At 35.7% G+C, this 26,591-nt stretch overlaps 1 protein-coding gene across 4 annotated transcripts in view; it reads left to right on the plus strand.

The window, feature by feature from the left end:
• The window catches only part of ANKIB1 (ankyrin repeat and IBR domain containing 1), a 145,756-nt gene that overhangs the window by 83,597 nt on the left and 35,568 nt on the right, over window positions 1-26,591 (plus strand). For all 4 annotated transcript variants that reach the window (XM_047094674.1, XM_047094676.1, XM_047094677.1 and 1 more), the window contains 5 exons: window positions 5,180-5,297; window positions 12,790-12,998; window positions 14,183-14,271; window positions 21,091-21,235; window positions 22,728-22,894. In XM_047094674.1, coding sequence (XP_046950630.1) covers window positions 5,180-5,297; window positions 12,790-12,998; window positions 14,183-14,271; window positions 21,091-21,235; window positions 22,728-22,894 — 728 coding nt within the window. The remainder of the gene's footprint in view (window positions 1-5,179; window positions 5,298-12,789; window positions 12,999-14,182; window positions 14,272-21,090; window positions 21,236-22,727; window positions 22,895-26,591) is intronic.

The raw sequence follows: 26,591 nt of genomic DNA on the forward strand, positions 1-26,591 counted from the left end.
GATAAATAAAACGTGAGGTATACATACATATACAATGGAATATTACTCAGTCACAAAAAGGAAAGAAGTACTAATACATTCTACAATATGGATCAATCTCAGAAACATTATGCTATGTGAAAGGAGGCAGACACAAAAGGTCACATATTAAATAACTCCACTTATATGAAATATACAGAATAGGTAAATCCATAGAGACAGAAAGCACACTAGTGTTTGCCAGGGCCGAAGAGGAGGAAGGACTAGGGAGTGACTACTTTAATGGGTATGAGGTTTTCTTTTGGGGTGATGAGAATTTTGGGAATTAGATGTATGTGGTAGTTGTACAACATTATTGAATGTATTAAGGCCACTGAAATATACATTTTAAAATTGTTAACTTTAAGTAATGTATGTTTCATAACAATTTTAAAAATAAAACCAGGATGCTTTGGTGGTTCAGTCGGTTAAGTGTCCAAGTCTTGGTTTCAGCTCAGGTCATCTTCTCACAGTTAGTAAGATCGAGCCCTGCATGATCAAACCCCACATCAGGCTCCGTGCTGACAGCAAGGAGCCTGCTTGGGATTCTCTCTCTTCCTCTCTCTCTCTGTCCCTCCCTCGTGCCTACATGCACACGCTCTCTCTCTCTGTCTCTCTCAAAATAAATAAACTTAAAAAAAAAAAGGTAACAATAAAACCAAACAAAATTGCTTTCTTTAAAATTCATTTTTATACTTTCTACTTTGACCCTGACCAATGTTTGGATTATTCTGCCTATGCTAATAGGTTTATACAACCCACTATGTGATTGTATTAAACTATATAATTAGGCAGTTTAAAAGATTCCTGTTCCCAAGGTGAAGTGTTTTTTCTAGCTAAGTTTCTTGATTCAATTAATGATCTGGACAGTGTATAATATTATATCTCTATAATTTCTTCTTGACACATTTTAATTAAGTTCTTTCCTTCAGATTAGTTTACAAATGAATAAAATCTACTTCTTCATCCCATCATTCAACAAAACTGTTGAGGAACATTCAAGAAAACTGGCAGAGGGACTACTCTGCCAGACGCTGTTTTAGGAGCTTGGAGATACAGTGAGGAACAAAGATAAACCCCTGCCCTCTAGGTGCTTATATTCCAGCATCGATAGAGATGCACACAAATAAGCTTAAAAAGTAAATGAACACAGTTTGTGAGAGTGCTAATTGCTATAGGGGCATAAAAACAAGGTGTTGTGTTGGAGTGATGGCTGGGAAGACTGTATTTAATTTATATAAATCTGGAAAGGCAGAACAAAGAAACTAGTGGGTATTGGGCCTGGTAGGGGTCAGGCTCTGTAGGAGTAGATTGTGTGGCTACATGTAGTAAATGAAGGGAAAACTGAGCAATATGTTGCTATGAAAGCCATCTGAAGAATCCCCTCTCCCAATTCCTCTCTAGGTCTTATAACCCAGGAAGGCTCAGGCTGTTTTTCTGGCAGGGAACCCATATGATGGACGTTGCCTTAGCTGGTTTAACCTACTGTGCAAGAGCAGCTGCCTTCCTCTTAGGTCAAAGTACAGATCAGGGTAGACCTTGTCTTAATCCCAGGGGAGAACAGCTGAGTAAGGAGCAAGGAAACTAAAACAAAGGGAAGGGTCCTAGAATTCTAAAGACTTTCTTTAGCTATTCTTTACCCTTTCTCCTCCAGGCTAGGCTCATGGATCAGGTAATGAGAGATTGATATTAAGAGAAATTGGAAATACTCTTTTTTCCCTGAGTGCCTTTCACATCTTCTAAAATTTTAACAATTACCAATATAATTGAGTAAATAAGTACCCCCCCTTTTTTTTTTCATTTTTAACAAGCATGTTTTACCTATATAGTGAGGGGGAAGCTGTTTTCATTGTGGAAAAACATAAAAACAAATTTGTTCTTTCATAAATCCTTTGTCATAGTCTTTTTCTGAATCAGTTTTTGAAGATAACTGTCACTTTATACTTGATATCAAAGGGGTACAGTTTGTATGTTGGGCTGTTTCGCATTTCTTCAGTGGTATTTTGGTAGCAAAGTATGCATTGATGCAAAAGAGATACTTTTATTCACTGTCTTCCTTTTTAAATTAGTTTCCGTTTTCTTTCTATGTATCAGTACTGACTGCTTTGAAGGTTATTGCTAGATTGTGTTTAATCTGAAAATAGAAGCAGTTTATCTTTGCAACAAGAAAGAGAAAGGCACCTTCATTTTCATTCTTCTTGCAGAAGAGATGGCTTGTGCCCACTTGGGACTGAGCAATGTATTGAAATGCTTCACATGACCTAATTATAGTTCTGTTGCAGAGATTCAGAGTGAATATGTCACATGCCCATGAAGACAGTATATCTTTCTCCTTCAAGAACTATTTTTCTTCCAATGTAACATTTTTAAGTTTAAAACTATGCGTTTTTTAAACTTAATATATGCAGATTGCTTTATAGTCTCTCTTTTTTAATATACGTGTACTCAATTTATTTGGATTACATAAATGAAAGCAGAATGATACCTAATCTCGGGGTGCCTGGGTGGCTCAATCAGTTGAGCATCCAATGGTTTCTGCTCAGGTCATGATCCCAGGGTCATGCTCAGGTCATGATCCCAGGGTCATGGGATTGAGCCCCATATCGGGCTCTACACTGAGCGTGGAACCTGCTTGGAATTTCTCTCTCTCTCTCTCTCTCTCTCTCTCTGCCCCTCCTCTGATCATGCACACACTCTCTCTTTTTCTAAAAAAACAAAAGAGAGAGAGAGAGAGAGAAATATCCATTCTCATTGCTGAGGCAGGAAAGGTACCTGGAATCCCAAGTATAAACTTGGAATATATTTTTTAGAAGTAATGTTCTACATAGTGTGTAACTTCTATACTGGAGTGAATACTATAAATTTAACCATAAAAGGATTTCTTAAGTTTTTGCAGGGGAAAATGTGGTTCATAAATTAGTTTAAAAGCAAACTATACATGATAGTTGGGATTGTAAGGATCAGGAAAGTTTATCATGTCAACTGAGAAAAATTATCCCTATTGAATCGCAGTCATAGGAGGTTAAGTAAGACTTGCTAAAATGGTTTCCATGATACCAAAAAAATGAAGCAAGAAATAAAGATAATATATTATTCTAAAATATCTGTAAATCAGCTAAAATGGATGAGGTTTGCTAATTACCCAGAATTCTCTAGAGACTGTGATACATGCTGCCAAAATACATTCTCAGTTCTTTGGAATTTCTACTGCTTTTTAAGCTATGGCCTTTAGTCTATGTTTACTGTAGTAATCTGGTTACAACTGTTTAAAGAATTGAAATACATGGGGGCGCCTGGGTGGCTCAGTCAGTAAAGTGTCCAACTTCGGCTCAGGTCATGATCTCAGGGTTTGTGAGTTTGAGCTCCACGTCAGGCTCTTTGCTGACAGCTCAGAGCCTGGAGCCTGCTTTGGTTTCTGTGTCTCCCTCTCTCTCTCTGCCCCTCCCCTGCTTGTGCTCTGTCTCTCTCTCTCAAAAATAAATAAACATTAAAAAAATTTTTATAATAAAAAAAGATTTGAATACATGTGTATCAATATTAATAATAATAACAATATTGAGTGAAAATAAAAGGAAATTGCCTAGTGATATAATGTTATGCCATAATGTTATGACAACCATATGTCAAATTCATGATAGTGATTTCCATAGGCAAGGATGGGGAGAGTTAGGGAAATGTAATGGGGAAAACATGTCACAGATTATTTTACTTTTATATAATCCCTCACCCCTTGTCTCTGAGGTTTCATTTACCTGCAGTCAACTACAATCCAGAGCAAATGATCTTCCTTCTGACATATCCTCAGAAGGTCAGTAGTAGCCTAACACTGTATCATAATGCTTATGTTATTTACCTCGCTTGATCTCATCACGCAGGCATTTAACTATCTCACACCATCACAAGAAGTGTGAGCACAGTCCATTAACATATTTTGAGAGAGAAACCACATTCGTACCACTATTACAGTGTACTACAATTGTTCTTTTTTATTGATGTTAATCTCTTATTATGTCTACTTTATAAATTAAACTTTATCATAGGTATGTATATATAGGAAAAAAAAACAGTATACGTAGGGTTCAGTACTATCCATGTTTTCACAGATCAATGGTGGGGGGTCTTGGAACACACATTCCCCCACCAATGAGGCTTTGCAGGGGAGACTACTATATAAAGTTTTGCTTCTTTTGTTTCATTGTGTTTTAAAAAGGACTTGAGGGACGCTCAGTTAAGTGTCAGGCTTTGACTCAGGTCATGACCTCACAGTTCGTGGGTTCAAGCCCTGCATAGGGCTCTGTGCTGACGGCTTGGAGCCTGGAGCCTGCTTCGGTTTCTGTGTCTCCCCTCTCTGCTCCTCCCCCGGGCATGCTCTCTCACCAAAAAAAATAAACATTAAAAAAAATTTTTAAAGGACTTGAAACAAGTATAGCAAAAACAGTAATTGTTTTTGAATAGTGAAACACTTGTGATTTTTATTCTTTGTTTTCTGTTAAAAGAAAAGATAAAGGATAATAAAAAAATTAAAAATCTGATATGATATAGTACCTATATAATGAAAACTAAGGAGCATTAACGAACACTTGAATAAACAGAGGTAATACGTTTGTGACTAAGAGCTCTGAATAGTATGGCATAGTCACTTCTCCCCAAATTAATTAATAAGTATCATGTAAACCACTAATAATCCAAGTTGGATCTTAATAAGTGTAAATGTTTTGTGGTTCAGTGGATAAACTCATTGAACACATATATTTACACATAATTGATTTGCTAAAAGCAAAGACTGGATAAAAACACTTAGAACTTTAATAATGATTATTGCTCAGTGGTGGTATTATAAGGTTTTCATTTCTAATTTTTGTATTATCCAAACTTTCAAAGGTATAAAGTAAGTTTGTCTTGTCATTATAGTATGATACCTTTATTTTAGATAAGGTGCATGAACCTTGGCATTCATTCCACTTTCTAGCTTTTATAATAAGACCTGTGAAAGAGTAGTTTGAAGTCCATAGTTGTAGAACATATAGAACCGTTTTAACTTCAGTTATCAAACTGAAATAGGAAGACTGAATAAATGATAATCATATAATTTTGTTTCTAGGCATTTAGAATTTCCTAAGAGTATAACAGCCAATTTAACTTGATTTTCTTGTTTTCAAAGCCATATGAAGGATTAAGGCCTCAAGATCTTCGTAGATTGAAAGATATGCTTATTGTGGAAACTGCAGACATGCTTCAGGCTCCACTGTTTACTGCTGAAGCTTTACTTCGAGCTCATGGTAATGAAAAATGTCTTATGCTTCTGAGAACATGAGTGCCTTTTGAAACTTTTCAGAGTTAAAATATAGCCATTTTACTATTTCAGTATAAAACAAAATAGTTTGTTAAACAAGCCTAAGTTGTTTTTTGTGCAGTGGTTACTGCAGTATCCACCATCTTCAGAACATTCTATATTTTGAAGTATAAACTGCCTGTAAATCCTAGAGGGGAAATGGGAAATTTGTTTTTAAAAATCATGCTTTTAGGGGCACCTGGATGGCTCAGCTGGTTAAGCATCTGACTTCGGCTCAGGTCATGATCTCACAGTACATAAGTTCGACCTCCACGTTAGGCTCTGTGTTGACAGCTCAGAACCTGGAGCCTGCTTTGGATTCTATGTCTCCCTCTCGCTCTCTGCCACTCCCCTGCTTGTGTTCTGTTCTGTCTCTCTCTCTCTCTCAAAAATTTAAAAAAAAAAAAACATTTTTTCTTAATTAAAAAAAAATAAAAATCATGGCTACTAAATCAGCTTAAAGATTGTCTAATTTTAGAAATGTGTCTGATTTAAGCAGGATTGAAAGTTGGAATCTGTAGTCCTAGTACTAGTTTTGACATTAATTTTTACTAAAGTCAATGAAATATTTAACAATTGTGTTATTAGTACTGTCAGTTATATTTATTTTATATAAAGGGTGTTTCTTGCCATGAAATGCACAAAGTGAAATTGTAGAGTCAATGCAGGAATATACTATCCCTTTTAAGGTTTGTTTTATTTTGTTTTGTTTTGTTTTGTTTTTAAGAACATTACCAACTTAGGAAAAGTACTCAGCTTATTTTAAATTTTCTGTGATATACTTAAGGCAGCCATTTTGGGAGTTGTCACATGGTGAGCTGGACCCTCTCATTGCACAGTTCATATTTGATATTTTGTCTAGTTTCAAAGTTAAGTTTTTTCCGATTTAAGAATTATTTTTAGGGCACCTGGGTGGTTCAGTTGGTTGGGCATCCAGCTCTTGATTTCAGCTCAGGTCATGATCCCAGAGATGTGGGATCAAGCCCTGAACTGGGCTCTGCACTGAGCATGGAGCCTGATTAAGACTTTCTCTCTCAGGGCACCTGGGTGGCTCAGTCAGTTGAGCATCTGACTTCGGCTCAGGTCATGATCTCACAGCTTGTGAGTTCAAGCCCCGCATCGGGCTCTGTGCTGACAGATTGGAGCCTGGAGCCTGCTTTGGATTCTGTGCCTCCCTTTCTCTCTGCCCCTAACCCACTTGTATTCTGTCTCTGTCTCTCTCAAAAATAAATAAACATAAAAAAAAAAAAAAGATGTTCTCTCTCTCTCTCTCTCTCTCTCTCTCTGTCTCCCTTTGCCCCTCTCTCTGCTCACACTCTCCCTCTCTAAAATAAAATAAGATGATAATAAAAAAATAAAATAAAAATTAGTTTTAAAAAGAGAGAGGTAAATAACTATTCTAGTCATTACTTGGCTTACCTATTTTAACTATAAATCTGTATCATCTATACTAAAATAGAATGTCAACTTCAAAAATATATGATCTTTTGATCAGAAGAAAATTTAAAATTCCATATTTCATCATCCCTTGATCATCACTGTGAATAATTTGGAATATAACTCTCTAGAATCCTTGCCTTCAGTATTGAAATTTCCCACGGTTCTGTACTTGAGACTCTTTTCCACCTTATATGCCAGTGATTCTTAAATTTTCGTATAAATAAGGATTATTTCCTGGGAACTAACCAGAGATTCCTGGACTTTCCACAGAGTCCAAGTCATTAGGTGAGGGATGAGGCTTAAAGTAAGTGTTGTAGAGATGCCTACAAGTGGGCCACTCTCTGAGAAACATTGCTGCACACATTTATCTAATGAAACCCAAGATTTCAAAAACCACCCAAAGAATAAAGAGTGTATCTACAACCTGACTTTAATAAAGTATTTGAGAGGCACCTGGATGGCTCATTCGGTAAGCATCTGACTCTTGATTTCAGCTCTGGTCATGATCTCACTGTTCCTGAGAACAAGCCCTGCGTCAGGCTCAATACTGACAGCACAAAGCCTGCTTGAGATTCTCTCTCTCTGCCCCTCTCCTGCTCACACCTCTCTCTCTCTCTCTCTCTCTCTCAAAATAAATAAATATAAAAAAAAAAAGAAATACAACCTCAAATACTTCATTTTGTTAAGTTTGTTTATTTTGAGAGAGAGTACATGCATGTGCACATGAGAGTGGGGGGAGGGGCAGAGAGAGAGAATTCCAAGCAGACTCCAGCACAGAGCCTGTCTCAGGGCTTGATCTCATGAATTGTGAGATCATGACCTGAGCAGAAATCAAGAGTCAAAAGAGTCGGACACTAAACCAATTGAACCACCCAGGTGCCCCAAGGTTTGCATTTCTAAATGTTTAACAATTTTCTCCCCAATCTAAGGATGTTCACACCTGAACTCCTCTTTTCTCCCATTGTCTTGATACATGAGTATCAACATTCATTAAATTATCCTGCCGGAAACTTGAAAGTCTACTTTACTCCTCCATCTCTGTTAAACTTGGCCACAATCTTACCATTTCTCTTTTTAAGTGTCTCTCATCCTTCCAGCATACCCACCCCCACCCTCTCTAGCTCTTTCCATTCCCACTGTCACTGACTTAAATTCAGGCTGTCATTAGTTTCCATCTAAATTGTATTCTCCTGAGTCCTGGTCTCCCATGTTGCCATTCTCCTTTCACCCTATTAATTTTTCATATTGCCATTAGACTGTTCTTTTAAAATTCACATCTGAGCATGTCACTGCCTTGCTGAAAAATCCTTCACTAGCGTTCCACAGACTTAAAACCATCCAGACTCTTTAGTAGACCTTTATGACCCAAATTTCTTTACCTGAACTGTCAGTCACCCCATTCCTTTACTTACGCCTTCTTAATTAACCATGTCTTTCAGGAAGCCTTTTCTGCTTATGTGTTCCCAAGTCTGCACTGAGACCCTTCCTGTCTATTCCTACTACATCTTCTGTCATACACTTAGAATACAATGTTATGATAATCTCTTTTTTTGCTTTTCCTGGAGCTTAACCTGGGAAATACAATATTATGATAATCTCTTTTTTGCTTAACCTGAGATCTCTTAGAGGATAGCTTTTATTATTTTTTGTTTCCAAAATATCTGACATACATTAAGCCCTCAGAAAATGTTTACAGAAAGAATAATACATAATAAGTACTATACCTGAAACGTTATTTATATATACATTATTCCTGCGCATATTGCATTGGCTAGAATTCGGTCACTTGGCCACACTTAACTGCAAACAACAGTTCTGCACTGCAGTATTTTTTGTGTATTTATACCATTTTTGCCTTAGGAATCTACAATCACCTAGATAATACAATGTATCATAGCTCCAAGTCACAATATAGAGAGAATCCAAGGCTAACTTTACCAATAATTTTTTAAAAGAACATTTTCATCTGTATCTCTTTACCGTATATCAAGTATTATTAAATAATCAACTCCATTTTTACTCCATTGATATTTTCCTGTTACTTCTTTTACATAATAGGGGTCAGTTCTAATAAGGTGATATCTAATTGAATTTTCCTATTTGGCATTTATCTATTCTGTGATAACTTTCTTGATAACTTACTTACATATTCTATATTTTACTTCCCTATTAAGGAATAAAATAGAGGCTAGCGGGTTTTCAAATGGACATCTCTTCTAATTGTTTGGGTAGTATTGGTGACAATGACATTTGACAATCAAATAATATTTACAGATATAAATGATGTTAGAGAATAAAATAGTGCACAGAACCACAATTTATACTAATTGCTCTCAAAACCTGAATAGGCTTTGTTTCAGAACTATTAAACTGAACTATTTGGAAGATTTATAGATTATATCCTTGGTCACATTCACTCAGCTTTACACAGGAAAATAGATTTGAGCACTATATTATCTGTTGTCAAATTTAGTCCCAAAATAATGAAGTTGATTTAGATTAAGCAGAAGACCGAAATGTTGAGCAGTATTTGCTGAGCAGTAATTGAATTTTAAGGAGGACTCTGTTAGGAATACAGAGGTCATTGTCTAAGTATTGCCTCATTAATACAACTAATACATAATTGAATGCTACCTAGTAAGAAAATAAGTAAAATTTACAAAATATGAGACCAAAGCTAATTTTGTGCTTAGAGTTCATTTACATTGAAGTATTTTTTTAAGCTCCTTTGGAGATTCGTCATGTTCTATAGGCAATTAAATGTCAGTGGCCTATATCTTCTCAGTCTGCTCTCTTCCTAGGAAATTATATCTTCTCTCAAGGTTTATATAGGTATAGATTTTTCCCTTTGGACTAGACTTCTTAGCTCCACATGTTTATACATAATTGCCTATTTTAAAGCATCTCTAGGATATCTCAGAAGCTCCTTAAACCTCAGTATGTCTAAAACTAAGATCATTCTCTGGTAGTCCCTATTTACATAGATGGTATCAACCGGCCAACTGGATAAACCTGGGACACCAACTTTGGCATATCTTGTCCTTCAGACCCTATGTGCTGTCATCACCAAATTGTCACTTTCACCTTCCATGTCTTAAACTTCTCTCTTTCTCTTTATCTCCACTGCAGCCACCTGGCCCTAGCTTCATCTCTCACTTATACTACCCATTACCATCCTATTTGGACTATCTTCCCTCTACTTCTGCCCTATCCAGTTTCTTTGTTTGTTGTAGTCACAATGATCTTTTCAAATCTGATTGTGATAACCTGTCCTTCTTAACCCCAAGCTCTACTTTTCAGTGACTTTCTATCACTCCTAAGCTGATAATAGAAGTGTTATTAAAAAGTCTTGCATGATCTAGGCCCAGCCTGTTTTTTCAGCCTTATCTCATATGATGCCTCCCCTCTGATCTCCATGCTACAGCTACATTGACCTTTTTTTCTTTTAAGAGACTCTTTTTTTTTTTTTTAAGTTTATTTCTTTATTTTTAGAGAGAGGCAGACAACAGGGGTGGGGAGGGGGCAGAGAGAGAGGGAGAAAGAGAGAATCCCAAGCAGGCCCCGCACTGTCAGTACAGAGCCTTGATGCGGGGCTCAGACTCATGAACTGTGAGATCATGACCTGACCCAAAATCAAGAGTTGGATGCTTAACTGACTAAGCCACCCAGACACCCCTACACTGACCTTTTTAATTTCACAAGAATGCCATCTTCCCTCCTACCACAGGGTCTTTGAACATGCTGTGTACAGCCTGTCTAGAATGTCTTCCCCCCCCTCTTTTATTAGTTAACTCCCACTCATCCTTCATTTGTCCACTCCAAACTGTTTCTCCAGCGTCACCTTCTCTGACTCAGATTCTCTCCCTCTCCTCCATGGCACTCTGACGGTGATGATTCTTTTGTTATTGTATTGATTTTTTACTTCATGTCTTTTTCCTTACTAGACTATAAGTTTCATGAAGGCAGGAATCATGCCTGATTATTCCTCCCATTGTATCCCTACTGCCTGACAGTGCATATAAAAGACATTTAGTAAATATTTGCTAAGTGAATGTTATAGAATCCAGGCAGAATTTGTGCTGAAAAATATTTCTAGTAGATAAAACTAAAATTTAGCATACTTAATATCTGTTTATAAAAATTATAGTAGTTCTCTCTTTTTCCTTTATTAAAAAGTGACATAATGGATACTTTGGAAAATAATCCTACTGTTCGAAGAAAAGTAATTTTAACTTTTTAAGTAAGTAATGACCTATCAAAACACTGATGTCCATGTAGCAACATTTCCTAGAATGCACTCATACAGTTTTTTTTCAGTTGTTAGATTTTTCTTCCTCTTTGTAATCTGATTCCTTTTCCAATCTTGTTTTCCATCTTTTCAAACCACAGTATGATATGCTATAACTTTACAGAATTGCTCATGTCTCTTCATTATACTTCTGTGCCTTTTCACAAATGGTTTACACAGCCAGAAACACACCCAGTCTATCTGTATTGCACCTGTAAGTTATAATAATTATGCTGTTAAACCACCAAATACACTGATTTAATATGGTCAGAAAAAGTCTTGCATAGGAAATTCCTATAGTTCTTTGTGTTAGAGCTGTAAAATTGTATAGAATGGGCCTACGTTGAATAATTGACTCTAGGATGACTCTTGACCCTGTACTTCACTGTGCTACAGTGGAAAGAAAACAGGTTTTGGAATTACAGAAATTGATTTCAAATTCCTCACTATCTGTGTGAGCCAGGGCAAGTTATATAACTTTCCTGAGTCCTGGTTTCTTCACCTAAATAATGATTGAAAGGTTTGTTGGGAGGAATAAATTAAGTAATGTCTATAAAACAGCTAACAAAATTGGATGTACTGATTTATTATTTTTAATGGGTTAGTTTTTATGGCTCTGGACTTTATAACACACTTCACTTGGCTATTTTATTTTTTTATTTTTTTAAATTTTTTTTTTCAACGTTTATTTATTTTTGGGACAGAGAGAGACAGAGCATGAACGGCGGAGGGGCAGAGAGAGAGGGAGACACAGAATCGGAAACAGGCTCCAGGCTCTGAGCCATCAGCCCAGAGCCCGACGCGGGGCTCGAACTCACGGACCGCGAGATCGTGACCTGGCTGAAGTCGGACGCTTAACCGACTGCGCCACCCAGGCGCCCCTCACTTGGCTATTTTAAAAGTGTTCATAGTAGGGGAGGCGCCTGGGTGGCTCAGTCGGTTGGGCGTCTGACTTCAGCTCAGGTCATGATCTCACCGTTCGTGAGTTCGAGTCCCACGTCAAGCTCTGTGTTGATAGCTCAGAGCCTGGAGCCTGCTTTGGGTTCTGTGTCTCCCTGTCTCTCTGCCCCTCCCCCACTCACGCTCTGTCTCTATCTCTCTCAAAACTAAATAGACATTTAAAAAAAAAGTTTCCATAGTAGGAAGATCATCTTTAGTTCAGTCAGATGTGAACTCAATACAGAATTTATACCTAATTCACTAAAACTTTATAACCATAATCCCTTCAGAAGTTTCTTCTGCTTTCAAGCTGTATATCAAATGATTTTTGGACTTACTGTTGACATTTTGACATGTTTATAGTAAGCTGTCCAATCATTTTACCACTTGACACTGGTGAAACCAGTTGGAAAATTTACATATTTTTCTTGAAAAGAGTAAAATGGCTAAATGAAACCTATGCCAAAAAAAAATTTAGTAACTTCCAAAAGTGATGAGGCATTTCTTTTGATTATTAGAAATGACTGGGAGTTTTGATGATATTGGTAGATATTGACATATTTGTAAACCACAGTAGATTATAAAAGTTTAAATTCTTGTTTAAAAATATTAGTGCATATAACATACCTGAATACTCATTTGCAGTTACTACTTTCATATAGAAGAGATAGCCTATATCACTTTAATTTATCCTCTTTTGTTATTATGAAACTCTTAAAACATCACCATATTTTCTGTTTTTTGAGAGCTATCTATTCCATTTTTCTTAAAGACTGGGACAGGGAGAAATTACTTGAGGCTTGGATGTCCAACCCAGAGAACTGCTGCCAACGATCAGGTGTTCAAATGCCAACTCCACCACCGAGCGGGTATAATGCCTGGGATACGCTCCCTTCTCCAAGAACTCCAAGGACTACACGTTCTTCTGTCACCTCTCCAGATGAAATAAGTTTATCTCCTGGGGATTTGGACACCAGTTTGGTATGGTTTGGTATTCAGTATATTTCCCCTAATTTTGTGTTTAGTCTTTTAACTTTTAACTTATTTAATGTTGTTTCATGGAACCTTTTAGCTAAATTCCTATAATTGAATCCTATACCCTTCTTAAAGGGTTCAGTTATTTCACCCTTTGGTAAGTATTTATTATCATAGAATATTTTGGTGATCTCTGAATTACAGATTGAAAAACAAAAGCTCTTCTTTTCTCATTTCAAAACAGAAAACAGAAAAGAGTTTGAGAAAGCCATCTACTGTATTTTTACTTAAAATCTCCAGGTGTTTAAAGTTTTAAACACACCATGCTGAAATATTAAAAGTTGAGTTTATGTAGGCACTTTAAATAAAAAATATGAAAACGCTTACAATAAAATATTGATAATTATGTATTTGTTTCAGTAAAGCTTCTTGAGTGTATCATCTAGATTTCCATAGTAAATGTTTTTTTTTTTTATTGAGAAACAATACTGCCATTGTCTGCATTTTTAAATGGCATACCATTGTTATGCTGTTATTCTCAAATATGTGATGAAAATGAAAGTATTCTGGGTTTTATCTTGGCTTTCTCAGAAAACAGGATTCTACTTCTATAGTTTGCATCTGTATTGGAATGTTTGCTCCTGATAAGTCATTGTTTAGAAGATACATAGCCTTGCAGCAGGGTTCCCTGGGTAGAAATCCTTAAATTGCTACTCTAAATATCCTGAGTTTTTATGTTGAAAACACAAAGTTACTCTGTTTTTGTAGATTTTCTGGGATGAGTATGGGCTAAAGAACATGATATTGAAATGGTTATTTTGCAGTGGACAATTTGATCTTGACCTGAGTAGATTTTTTTAATTTTTTTTGGACCTGAATAGACTCTAATGGTTTGCTTCTTATACTTTTCTTCCCAAATGGATAGTTGCATTTGGGAAATTTGGAATTTAAGAGTTTGACTTGTACATTAAAATATTTAAATCCCTTAATAGTTTATAATGAAGTAGGCATGGTATTTGGTATTCAGTCAAAAATAAGCGTACTAACTGTAACTTCCCTTATAACTATGAAACACTTAACTTCGTAATTACTACAGTAGCATTTTTGTATTAAACTAACAAACGAATGAATATATTGTTCTCTCTACAAAGTATAACTTCATTTAAATCATTGCTTTTCTTCATCTCCAGTGTGACATTTGTATGTGCAGTATTTCTGTATTTGAAGACCCAGTGGATATGCCCTGTGGACATGACTTTTGTAGAGGATGTTGGGAGTCGTGAGTATATGTGCAGCTTATTAGTATTTCTTACTGCATGACAGCGCTCTGATTTGGTAATGAAATTGCTTGCTTTTGATATTTAATGATATGGATTATTAATATTGGTTTCAGAGTTACACTGAAATATACTACTAAGGAAGAATTTTTTTTCCTTATTTTTACATCTTCCCATTTATTAATACAGTAAAATCATTTAATTTAGTAATAAATGTTATTTCACTTAATGTAAGGTACTTCTGGTAACAAAGCAGGTATGCATAAATAAGTTTCCTTAGTATTTTCATTTATATTACATCTAATGTAAGTTTCAAGCCTACACCTAAATATCAAGAATAACTTTTTTTATATTCCAGTAATTTGTAAACATTTGTTTTACGCTTTCTCTAAATTTTTTGTGACAAGCAAATAGCCTTGAAAATTTGTAACAGGATGGATGTTTAAAATCCCTTCTTAGGGGCTCCTGGGTGGCTTAGTTGGTTAAGCATCCAACTTTGGCTCAGGTCATGATCTCGCAGTTCATTGGTTCAAGCCCCGCATCAGGCTCTGTGCTGACAGCTCAGCGCCTGGAGCCTGCTTTGCATTCTGTGTCTCCCTCTCTCTCTGCCCCTCCCTTGCTCTCTCTCCCTCCCTCTCTCTCTCTCTCTCAAAAATAAACATTAAAAATTTTTTTAAATCCCCTTTTAACCTATTCAGAGTTCAATGTCTCTTCTAGACACGGGTATATTTTAAAAATGGGAAATTTATTTTGTTTCTCATGTTTATTTTTGTTCTCCTTCCCATTATCTTGCCAAGAGTTATACTTTCTTTCCATCCATTAACTTTGCTCTAATGTCGCACTTTTCAAGAGAGGTTTATAAACAAAATGAAAGAGAAGATCAATGTAATTAGTGAGCAATACAATAACCATGTTATCTCTGGAGCACATAAACCTACTGATTAATGACCTAGGCAAAGCATGTCATTAGTATTTAAGGAATCTTAAAAATCAGAAGTTTTCAAAGTATTATTTTTCATGGAGTACCAGGTACCAAGTATAGGGACCTGGGGAATACCGTGTTGGGTGAGAGAGCAAGAACCTGAGCAAATTTTCTGTTGTTCTTATAAACAGATTTTTTTTAACAAATTTTGTTGGAGTATAATTGACATATGATAAACCACATATTTAAAATAAATAATTTGATAAGCTTTGACAAATGTACACACCCATGAAACCATTACCAACATCAAAATAATAAAAATATCCATCATCCCGCAAAACTTCATTTCTCCTTGAAATCCCTCCAGTCCTCCTTTCTCTGTCTCCCTCATCCTCTGCACACCCTCCTGCCTCCAATTTGTAGACAACCACTCATCTTTCTGTCATTCTGGTTTTGAGTACATTTTGTTTTTTAAGTCAGGGTATAGCGCAAGATTTCATTTGGAGGGGGAAATACTGCTTCTTAAAAAGTCAGAATAAATGAGACTACATGGTCGGTTTTTTTTTTTTTCTTTAAACAGACTAGACTCTAATTAAATAAGATCAAATTAGTACAGCTAATACAAGCAACCTAATTGGTAAGGGTCAGGGTTTACAATCCAAAGCTAACTTTGACCTAGTTCTGGATGCAGAAAATCTTCCACACGTACAATACTTTGTTTAGCTTAATTGTTAACTCTGTTGCATTAGGGAGTATTTTCTGGGTTCTACCAAGTTTGCTACTTTGGACCTTGGTTTCTGTGTGAAAACTCAGCCTCCCCAAGGGATTTACTTGAATTTTTTTGAACTTCCTTTACCTCCTTCGCCACACTTCTGTCACAGGAACCATCTCCCATACTCATCAGACTAGCCATGGGAAGTTTATGGTAAGATTTAAATTTGAAAGATCTAATTATTATTTTCTGTGGTACTTTATCAACCTACCTAGGATTCCCCTTCCATCAGCCTGCCAGTAGTTCTTGTCAAATCAAGCAGCAGTAAAACAGGTTCTAGGTTGGGTGACTTATATGTTGATAAAATCATTTTTAAATTAAATGTAGCCCTTTCTAGGCATATAGAAAAGAAACTTCTTTGTTTAATAAGATTGGAAGAATTTTAAAAGATCCTTAGATAGTTGAAAAACCTTTCAATTTATTTCACTCTTCCCTACCCCATGATGTCATCAATCCAGCCAGGTGCTTGGAAGCATCTACTCCAAGGGCTTAAATGAAAAAAAATTAATATTTTCTACCCAGCCTAGAATATCTTCCTGCTACTTATTAGTTGTTAATTTAGCTAAGTGGTAACCTCCTTGTGCCTCCATTTCCTTATCTATAAAATGGTGATAATAGTACTTCATAAGATTGTTGTCAGTTTACTGTCAAATGACTTAATGTATGTAAAATACTGAGAATGAACAGGGCCTGGCACATAGTTACCACTTGATAAATGGTAGTTATTGTTATCTTCCTAAGGGTGGGTAACCAACAAGATAAAAATGCAAGTAAAGTTTGCCCCAGATTTCTCCCTTTTATTAACGTTCATCAACTCCATGTTCCGCTCATAAATTTAGTGGGAAATTGTATTTTGATGAAGATTAATAGCATGGCTCACAGGGAAATGATCTTGCTTTCAGTTGAGATCTTCTCAGTTCTGTCATTTAAACACCCAGAGATAGTTAAACCTGCTCTGATTAGAGTACATAAAATTCAAAACATCATCATATAGGAACTGTAAGCAAACAGTGCACTTTCACAGGAGACTATTAAGATATATTCAGCTTTTCAGGGAACTTATTCATAGCTAAAAGGAATAATAATAAACCCATTATTTATGTGTTAACATAAATAACATTTACTGTGAATAATTAACTATTTTCAATTAAAAAATTAGAAGAGTCGTGTTGTTTTGCAAATCCCTTTAATGTCTAGCTTAATAACAGACAGCTATACTCCCATACATTCAGTCTATAATAATATATTGTTTTGGTTGACATATATAAAGAATATTTGGCTTCACAAAGATGTGTAGATGGAAAAAAGAGAAGTATATTAATAAGTTTAGATACTCTAATATACATCATACTGGTAGTTTCTTAATGGTTAGCTGCAGTATAAAATCTGAAACCTTATCAATAGATTTTTTTTTTTTGGTACCTCTACATTAAAATCTGTTGGTCTATCTTGCACTGCATCATTTTGGAAAACATTTATTCACTGGGTTATGTAGATCTTCCAGTGTTAACATATTTCACTACACATAAATATAGTAAAAAAAAAAAAAAGCACATTAATTACTATCATCACCAAACTCATCAGAAAAGTCTCATATGTGGAATTTAAAAAACACAACAGATGAATATAGGGGAAGGGAAGGAAAAATAGAGAGGGAGGCAAACCATAAGAGGCTCTTAAATACGGAGAACAAACTGAGGGTTGCTGGAGGAGAGGTGGGCAGGGGGATGGGCTAAATGAGTGATGGGCATTAGGGAGGGCACTTGTTGGGATGAGTACTGGGTATCATATGTAAGTGATGAATCACTGGGTTCTACTCCTGAAACCAATACTACATTGTATGTTAACTAACTTGAATTTAAATAAATAAGTTTTTAAAAGAAAAAAAGAAAAGTCTATAAATATTGGGAAGCTGTCAAGTTCACAGTAGCATTAAGAATTTTTCAAAATTCTAATTTTTATGTGAAGTCTTGAACTTTATCATTGGCAACAAATACTGTCAACTTTTTTCCTTGACATGACAGGCTCATTTAATTAATTTTCTAAATAAATAGTGTTCAAATAAAAATAGCATTCCATGATAAAAGTAGGTAGGTCCACTTCTAAATTGAACATTTTCCTAAGTACTTTTCCCCGAGACAACTAGCATGGTTTGGTATGCAGCAGAAGTTCATTATGCTTACTTCCCATTTCTTTGCACAGCATACCCAAAAGATGTGTACTTGTGGGCTAAGACTTACTATAATAAAATAAATAATAAAATTTATTAATAACCAGTAATTCATAATTATTCCATCAAGGCTATTCTTAAATGAAACTGGCTTTTTAACTACAAGTGTGAAGCAGTGAAGAATATAAAGTCTACCAGTACGGTTTTAGCACCACTGCCATGATTCTTGCTACAGCATCAGCAGTTTTAACTGAAAAACAAAGTTTTAATACCATTATGAAAGTAGTTTGGACCTCATAAACCCCCTGAAAAGTCTCAGGTCCACAGATCACACTTTGGGAACTGCTGCTCCATAGCATTTCCCCTAAACACTTCATCCATCTTTATTTCTGTGAAATTGTTTTTCTTGACACAGAGTCTATACAGGTAATTTTTAACTAGTAACTAAGGTACAGAGTGGCCTTCTGTTGACATATGTCAGTTTTGTGGAGTGTGTGTGGCTTTTAAATTATACTGAGAAATAGAAGGGAAGATTTTAAACATGTTGAATTTTAAATGCATATGAGGCATTTAAACAAATATTGTGTGTAGTAAAATCTATAGCTAAGGAGAGATATCTGGGCTTTAAATTTCGGAGTCATTAGCATATAGGTGGTAGTTTAAGTTAGGAGTATTTTAAAAAGTTTTTTAATGTTTATTTTTGAGACAGTGCAAGTGGGGGAGGGGCAGAGAGAGAGGGAGACACAGAATCTAAAGCAGGCTCCAGGAACTTGAGCTGTCAGCACAGAGCCCGACACGGGTCTCGAACCCCCAAACCATGAGATCATGACCTGAGTTAAAGTCAGACACTTAACCAACTGAGCCACCCAGGCACCCCAAGTTAATATTCAGATCACCCAGGAAGATTGAATGGAATGGGAAGAAAAGAGTTTTGGTGTGAAAACCCTAGAGAACGTAAAAATCAGTGATCAGAGGAGTAAAAGTCACTAGTGGAAAAGATGGATAAGGAGCAACCAGAAGTAAGAAGATAATGCCAGCAGAAAAAAAATAAGTCCTAGAAGCCAGAGAAAAGAGAGAATCTAAAAGAATGAACTGTTTAGCGGTGTCTGATGCTCCAGAGAAGTCAATGCAGATAAAAATTGAGAAGTCTTGAATCCTTGGGCTAATGGGTAGTCTTATGGCCTTGTTGAGAGCTGGCCATTCAGTGAAGAGGTGACAAAAACTAGAGTGTTGCAGGTTGAATGGGATGGACTTGAGGAAGTAATGACAAATCATCGAACTATTTTGTCAAGAAAATTTGATATGAAAGGAAAGTAGAGCTAAAAAGGATCATTTGGTTGAGAAATGTTTCAGGGTGGGAAAAAACTTGAGCATATGTATTATGCCAAAGAAAAGAGCCATTAGGGAGACAGACAGAAACAGAGACAAAGAGGGGATAGGTTTCTGGATTGTGCAAGTTCCAGAGCTGGCCAGAATATTTAAGGATTAGCTTGGGGGTGAAGAAGAAAGCCCTCTTTCACTGAAGTGAGAAGGCAGAGACAGCTAAAGATATGGCTAGGTCTGGGGTATGTTAGAAAGGGTATTAGGAGAGGGTTCTGGGGGCACCTGGGTGTTCAGTAGGTTAAGCATCAATTCTTGATTTCAGCTCAGGTCATGATCTCATGGTTCGTGGGTTCAAGCCCCATTGGGCTGTGCTGACTGCAGAGCCTGCTTGGAATTCTCTCTTCTTCCTCTCTGTCCCTTCCAGCACATGTTCTCTTGCTCTCTTAAAATAAGTAAATTAAAAAAAACAGAAGAGAGGGCTCTGTTTTCCTTAAAGTGCCAGGATGAAATTGTGGAAGAAGGAAATGGAGCAGAGGGGGTAGATCTGATGACAGTAAGTTTGATTTTTTTTTTTTAAGTGCAGTAGAATTAAGAGCCCGAGAGAACCTGAAGGAAAAATACTGCAGGTAGAAGAATCAAACAGTTGATAGTGATCACTAGAGAATGGTGACTTAATTGCCTGGCTTTCCATTTATTTTCTGTAGGCTTAAGTGTTAAATCACACTTTAAAAGCTCATTTCTTCTTGTTTGTCCAAATATTAATAATAAAAATAAAACCCTTGCTAAAATTTATGAATTCTTATCTATGCCAGGCACCATGGAGATGTTCATACATTATATCATATAATCTGTGTTAACAACCCCAAGAAATGCTTATTATTACCTCCATTCTACAGATAGTGAAACTGAGGGGCAGACAGGTAAACAAATTGCTAAAGATCATATGACTTGTTAGTGGCAGACCTGGAATTGTCTAACTCAAAATCCTGCTCTTAAGCACTTAATTCACCTAGGGCTACATTCCTGTCACTCTCCAGGATGCCTTTTCCCTGGGCAACTAGGGAACTAGTTTGACTAGGTCAACTAGTGTGCCTGGAGTAGGACATGCAACTTAATACTCGTCTGAATGAAATATAAGCAGAAAGTCTTTTCTTCAAAAAGGTATGCTATTTTGCAATGCCACTCCCAAATCTCTTGGATTATCCAGGATTTTAATTCTGTACACTTGCTCCCTTTTCTTTAAAAGTACGAAATATTGAGAATTGAATGTGACCTTTCCAAATCACTCATTTCTTAAATTTTAATGTTATGTATATTGTTTCAGATTTTTAGAATAAAGCAAAAGAGGAACATGTATAAAATATATATATAACATAAATATGAGTATATATATTCATATATGTGTGTATGAATGAATGAATGGTTGGGCAAATAATATTTAATAATATTTGTGAATTATGTGAATTATATATATTTTATTAAATCAACTGTATTATAATTGATATTCCACACTTTGTTCATTGGTGTTATTTTAATTACACTCTAAAAGAAAATTGAGCATAAAGAAGAAATTCTTAGAATGTGAAAATAAGTTATATTTTTCCTTTTTTTCTATCAATTGATAATTTTAATAGATTTTTGAATCTGAAAATTCAAGAAGGTGAAGCTCACAACATTTTCTGCCCTGCATATGATTGCTTCCAACTTGTGCCTGTGGATATCATAGAAAGTGTAGTTTCCAAGGAGATGGACAAACGATACCTACAGTTTGATATTAAGGTATGCTGCCAATTATCTGATTTCCATCATTTTAATTTTATTAAAACTGTGTAAGAGATTTTATTTAACTTTTTTTTTTATTTTTGAAAACACGTGAAATAATGGACTCTGACTTTTGTCTCCCAGAAAAACTACATGAAGGAGTGGTGGCATTAATTACAGTTTTAAGCTAAAGCATTATTTTGTAGTCATGATAGAAGTAAAAGTAGGGGCACTTGGGTGGCTCAGTAGGTTGAGTGTCCAACTCTTGATTTTGGCTTGTCACGATCCCAGGTTTGTGGGATCAAGCCCCCCACCAGGCTCCATGCTGAACATGCAGCCTACTTAAGATTCTCTCTCTCTCCCCACTTTTGCCCCTCTCCCCCACTCGCTCTCTCGCTCCCTAAAATAATTTTTTTTTAATTTTAAAAAACAAGTAAAAATTAAAAGCCGAAGTAGTAATTTACAGAAAATAAAAAATGTTGGTCAGAACTGTATGCTTATTTGCCTGTTGGCACTTTTATAACTGATTGATGAGAACAGTATTCAAAGTAGGTAGTACCTATTTGAAGTTTTCTAAAAGACATATTTTACATTACTACATGTAAATATTCAGAAATAAAGATTATCAATTTAGAATGGGTTTTTTGAAAGAATAGTTTCATATAATGAATTATGTTTCTTTTTCCTGCATTCTTTATTTTTGTTTAAGAGTTGTGCAGAAGCATAGGTAAGTTACTTTCTTGTGTGATTTAAAAATTACACTTTGACTGCTTTATGCAGATTTTTTTGTAGTCTAACCCCTATAACATATGGACTTTTAAAAAGACATTCTGCTGTTTCATAACGTAGAAAGCATCATAATATTGACTTCTGTATTGTTAGGGCACCATTTAGAAATTTGCAGTTCTAATGTAACTAATAATCACATACAAGATTCTATTCTATAATTATTTGCCATCAGAAAAGCAGCATATTGTATGAGAAAACATGTTTAAATTACACATTTTCTTTGTGAATAGTTATGTTTTACTTCATCATCATCTACCTGGCTTTTGTGTTTTTTATATATTTTTTAATTTATTTTGAGAGAGAGCAACTGTGGAGGTGGGGCAGAGAGAGAAAGAGGGAGAGAGAATCCCAAGCATGCTCCACACTACCAGTGCAGAGCCTGATGTTGGGCTCAAACTCACGAACCATGAGATCACGACCTGAGCCAAAATTGGAGGCTTAACCAACTGAGCCTCCCAGGCACCCCTACCTGGTTTTTAGATTAAAGAAAATATAAATTTAAAAAGTCATGTTGTTACTAAAGTAATTACCTCTTTTTTCCTTCTTACTTTTAAGTTTCATACTTTCTGGTACTATTTTAAGTATCTCTTTAGACTGATTACTCTTTGTTTTTTATTTCACGCCTTTTTTTTCCCCTCTAAATTAAATTGACATGGGATATACTCTGAGAATTTAGTATTAAAATATTTTCTGTCATGTTTTGTTATTGCTGTTCCAACAGGCCTTTGTTGAAAATAATCCTGCCATTAAATGGTGTCCTACTCCAGGCTGTGAAAGAGCAGTCAGACTTACAAAACAAGGGTCAAATACATCTGGGTCTGATACACTCAGCTTTCCCTTGCTCAGAGCTCCTGCTGTGGACTGTGGAAAAGGACACCTCTTCTGCTGGTCAGTACAAGACAAGTTGGAATAGCCTATTCACTTAACAGACTATGCACCTTGAATTAGGCCTTTAAAATGTAGTATATTTTGATATCATTGTTAGTAATTGAAAAAATGTGTGATAAGTAGTAATAGTTTATATTTATTGTGTGACTGATGTGTGCCAGGTGTTATGCCAGATATTTTCACCTATTGAATTCTCCCAACAATGCTATGAGTTAAATGCTGTTATTATATCCAATTTACAGATAAAGAAACTCAGCATATAGAAATTGCCCAGGTTATACAGCTAGGAAATGGCAAAAATGGGTTTAGAGCCCAGCTCTGACTCCAGAGCTCATGCACTTAAACAATATTACCAAATTGCTGACCACAGATTAGAACATGTTTAGAGCTTAACTTTTTTTCTTAAAATTGAAGACTCCAGAATTCTTCTGGAATCTTCTGAAGAATAACCAGAATTAACTAAGACAGTTTTCCCAAATTTTCATCTAGACACCAACAAGTAAGATTTTGATAATAGATTTTGTAGTAGGGCCCCAAGAAAGAAGCTCCTAGGTGGTTCTTAATGCACAGTCCTACTTAGGAATCACTTTGTGTGTCTTGTGTTTTGTTTAATAAAGAAAGTACTTAATAAGTATGAACTGGTGATAAATCAGTAATGGATAGGCTGACTATATATCTGACATCAGCATTCTGCTTTGTTCAGAGTCAATTCAGTCATAATTAACTGTTTTGTTTTAGTTAATTAAATGATCACAATAAGAAATAGTATTTGTTCTCCTTTTTTCTCATTTCCAAATTTATCACATATGCAAGGATATACTTTAGGTGGGTATAAAACTCATCTACTTATCAGAAACCAAAGTCAAATTCTAGCACTGCTAAGTAGTAAGAAGGCGTAGTTATGGAAATATTCATACCCTGAAAGGTCTATTTCTTACCCTCATCATCATTATCATTAGCTAAAAATATCTCTTGAACTGTCAGTCTATATGTACCACTGAACTCTGGGTCATGTGTCAGAAAACTACTGTCTCCACCAATTTTTTATTTGAACACAGCCATACCCATTCATGCCAGTTTGTTTACCTATTGTGTATAGCTGCTTTCAGGCCATGACAGTATTGCCTGGTTGTAACAGAGACCATATGGCCTACAAAACCCACAATATGTATCATTTGGTTCTTTACAGAAAAAGTTTGCTAGACTTCTGTACTAGGTGCTTGAATGAAGGGATTAATGAAAGGAAAACCATATTGACTACTTTCGTGGCTAAATCAGACTCAGAAAGTAAAACAGCAACAAATTACTGAGTAATAGATTATATCCACATATAATAGTAATTTATTATATTTTAAGAACTATAGTAATTTCTCAAAACATTTAAAAGACAAATTCCTAATTTTTAGTTTTACATGTTTTACTATTTGCGGATTGGTTCTTAACCCCACCTTACTACCTCACCAGAGGAGTTCAGGATCCAGCTCAGAAGGGACAAGTGGGTTAATGAATACACAAGAGTTTAATTGTTCATGAATAAATAGTCCTTAGATGAATATGAACCCACTTTACTACAATATAAGAAAATTAAAGTAAGAAAAATAAAGGAGCTCCCTGTTCTGACTTAGTGTGGAGTTCCTTCAGAAATTTAAGCACATGTGCCATCAGGCACCCCATCGTGTGCACCCTGTGCATCTAAAATGGTACTAATTATGTATTATCCTTGGGAACGTTGAGGCAAGTTACCACATAAATCAGTTTCTGAGTTCTCTGGTTCATGTAAGCATCGTGGTTGAACAAGGCTAATTCAGAGGATTGGTGGAGAAGCTACAAAAATAGAAAAGGTAAATTAATAAAACATTTAGAAAATAAGAAGATAGTATTTGCTAAGATCAGAGAATAAAAAGTTTTGAAGGGGAGAGAAGAACCTATGATTGGCATTGTCTTCTTAAGCTCTATGGTTTCTGTGGTCTAGCTTTTACTAGTTTTTATTGCAGATTAGCTAATTTTTTTTATGTTCTTCCCCACCTTTCTTTGTATGCTACAAGTAGTAGATTTGGTTTGACTGAACATGATGAAACTAATGGAAAAACCTACCAATGACAGATTCTAAAAGCTCTATCAATGTTTCTATAAACATATATGATGCTACAAATTGTACATTTCTAGACCAGTGTTTGGAGAATTATATTAGCTTGCTTTTTGTCACACCCCAGTCAGGCTAGGTGGTACTGTATGCCAAGATCACAGGCCCTCTTTTGAATTTTATCCCAGTTCAGAGGATCTGTGAATGGCCGCATGGATTCAAAGTCACATTTGGTAATCATTTCTCTTGCTCTTATTCATAAGGGTAGTAGAGGGCTTAGCAAAAAGAACCATCATTTTCTGGACATAGCAATTCTAGTTCTAAATCCTATTCTAGGATTTTTACATTGCCTGTTTCACCTCTCTAGGCATTAATTTGCAGTCTCTGTTTTTACATTCTTAGCTTCCTAATCTTATTCATGTAATAAAAGAGCTTTGTCTGTAATCAGAAATTCTAAAAATTGAAACAATTCTAAGTAGAATTCTACTGCCCTTATCTAGTATTTCAAAAAGAGGCAAAATCAGCTCTATGCAAATGAAAGCTTTGTAAGAGAAATCTTTATAAAATAAAGGTATATGATTCTCGGTTTCTTTCTTTCCCCAGAAACCTCAGAAATATTCTCTAAAGATGATTACAAAAACCATGAGAAAAGACAATAATTGTTCCTCCTCCTCCTCCTCCTTCTTCTTCTTCTTTTAAGTTTATTTATTTTGAGAGAGAGTGCGTGAGCAGAGGAGAGGGAGAGAGAGAATTCCAAGTAGGCTCTGCGCTGTCAGCACACAGCCCGACACAGGGCTTTATCTCACAAACTGTAAGGTCATGACCTGAGCCAAAATCAAGAGTCAGATGCTTAACCGACTGAGCCACCCATGTGCCCCTAATAGTTCCTTCTTTTTAAGAGCTGCTGTGACAGAATGAGTTGAGAGCCATCCCCAAGAGGGATGTGGGCCTGGGTATAACTGAACATATTTATTGATAGGAGGGAAGGTAGGAGTATACATTTCCTTTCCCACCACAAAGTAGTCCTTTCTTTTGTAACTTTTTCACCCACCAGTTCTGTGCCCTTAATAACTGAACCTAGAATGCTTTCTTCCCCTAGCCTGTATAATTGTATTTTGTCTGATGTTGACAATATTGTCCATAGACCGAGTTCATAACTTGAGCCAATGAGCATTTCCCCTCTGTTTTCCTCTTTATGAAGTAGAATATGCTACTATGTAACTTCTATGCCCTCTGAACTAATGCAAAGTCTTTCTTTTCCGAGGCAACTTTTTAAAGATTTATTGTCAAAAATACTTCTTAATACCACCCAAATTCTTATCTGTGAGGAGAAGAACTCAAATTTAACCTTATGTATAATGGTCATATCTCTCCTATATTACTGTCCCCAGTCCCTTTAATCACCATTGTTGCCATTGGAAATGGAGAACTTAAATAGAATTCATCTCTTCTAAATCCATAGACTGGCAAACATATTTTTGAGTTATTGAATAAAATTGAATGGCATGAATATTCTAAACAGTAATGTTATGTGGTTTTTAATATATCACCCAGCTGTGGAGCATTTATTTTCTGAAACTATGCAAAGAACCCTTTAAAGTAGTGTCACCATCA

This window comes from Lynx rufus, unplaced genomic scaffold (assembly GCF_022079265.1).
Source record: "Lynx rufus isolate CCGP_SWC_20201006 ecotype Redwood Valley unplaced genomic scaffold, mLynRuf1.p SCAF_4, whole genome shotgun sequence".
NCBI lineage: Eukaryota > Metazoa > Chordata > Mammalia > Carnivora > Felidae > Lynx > Lynx rufus.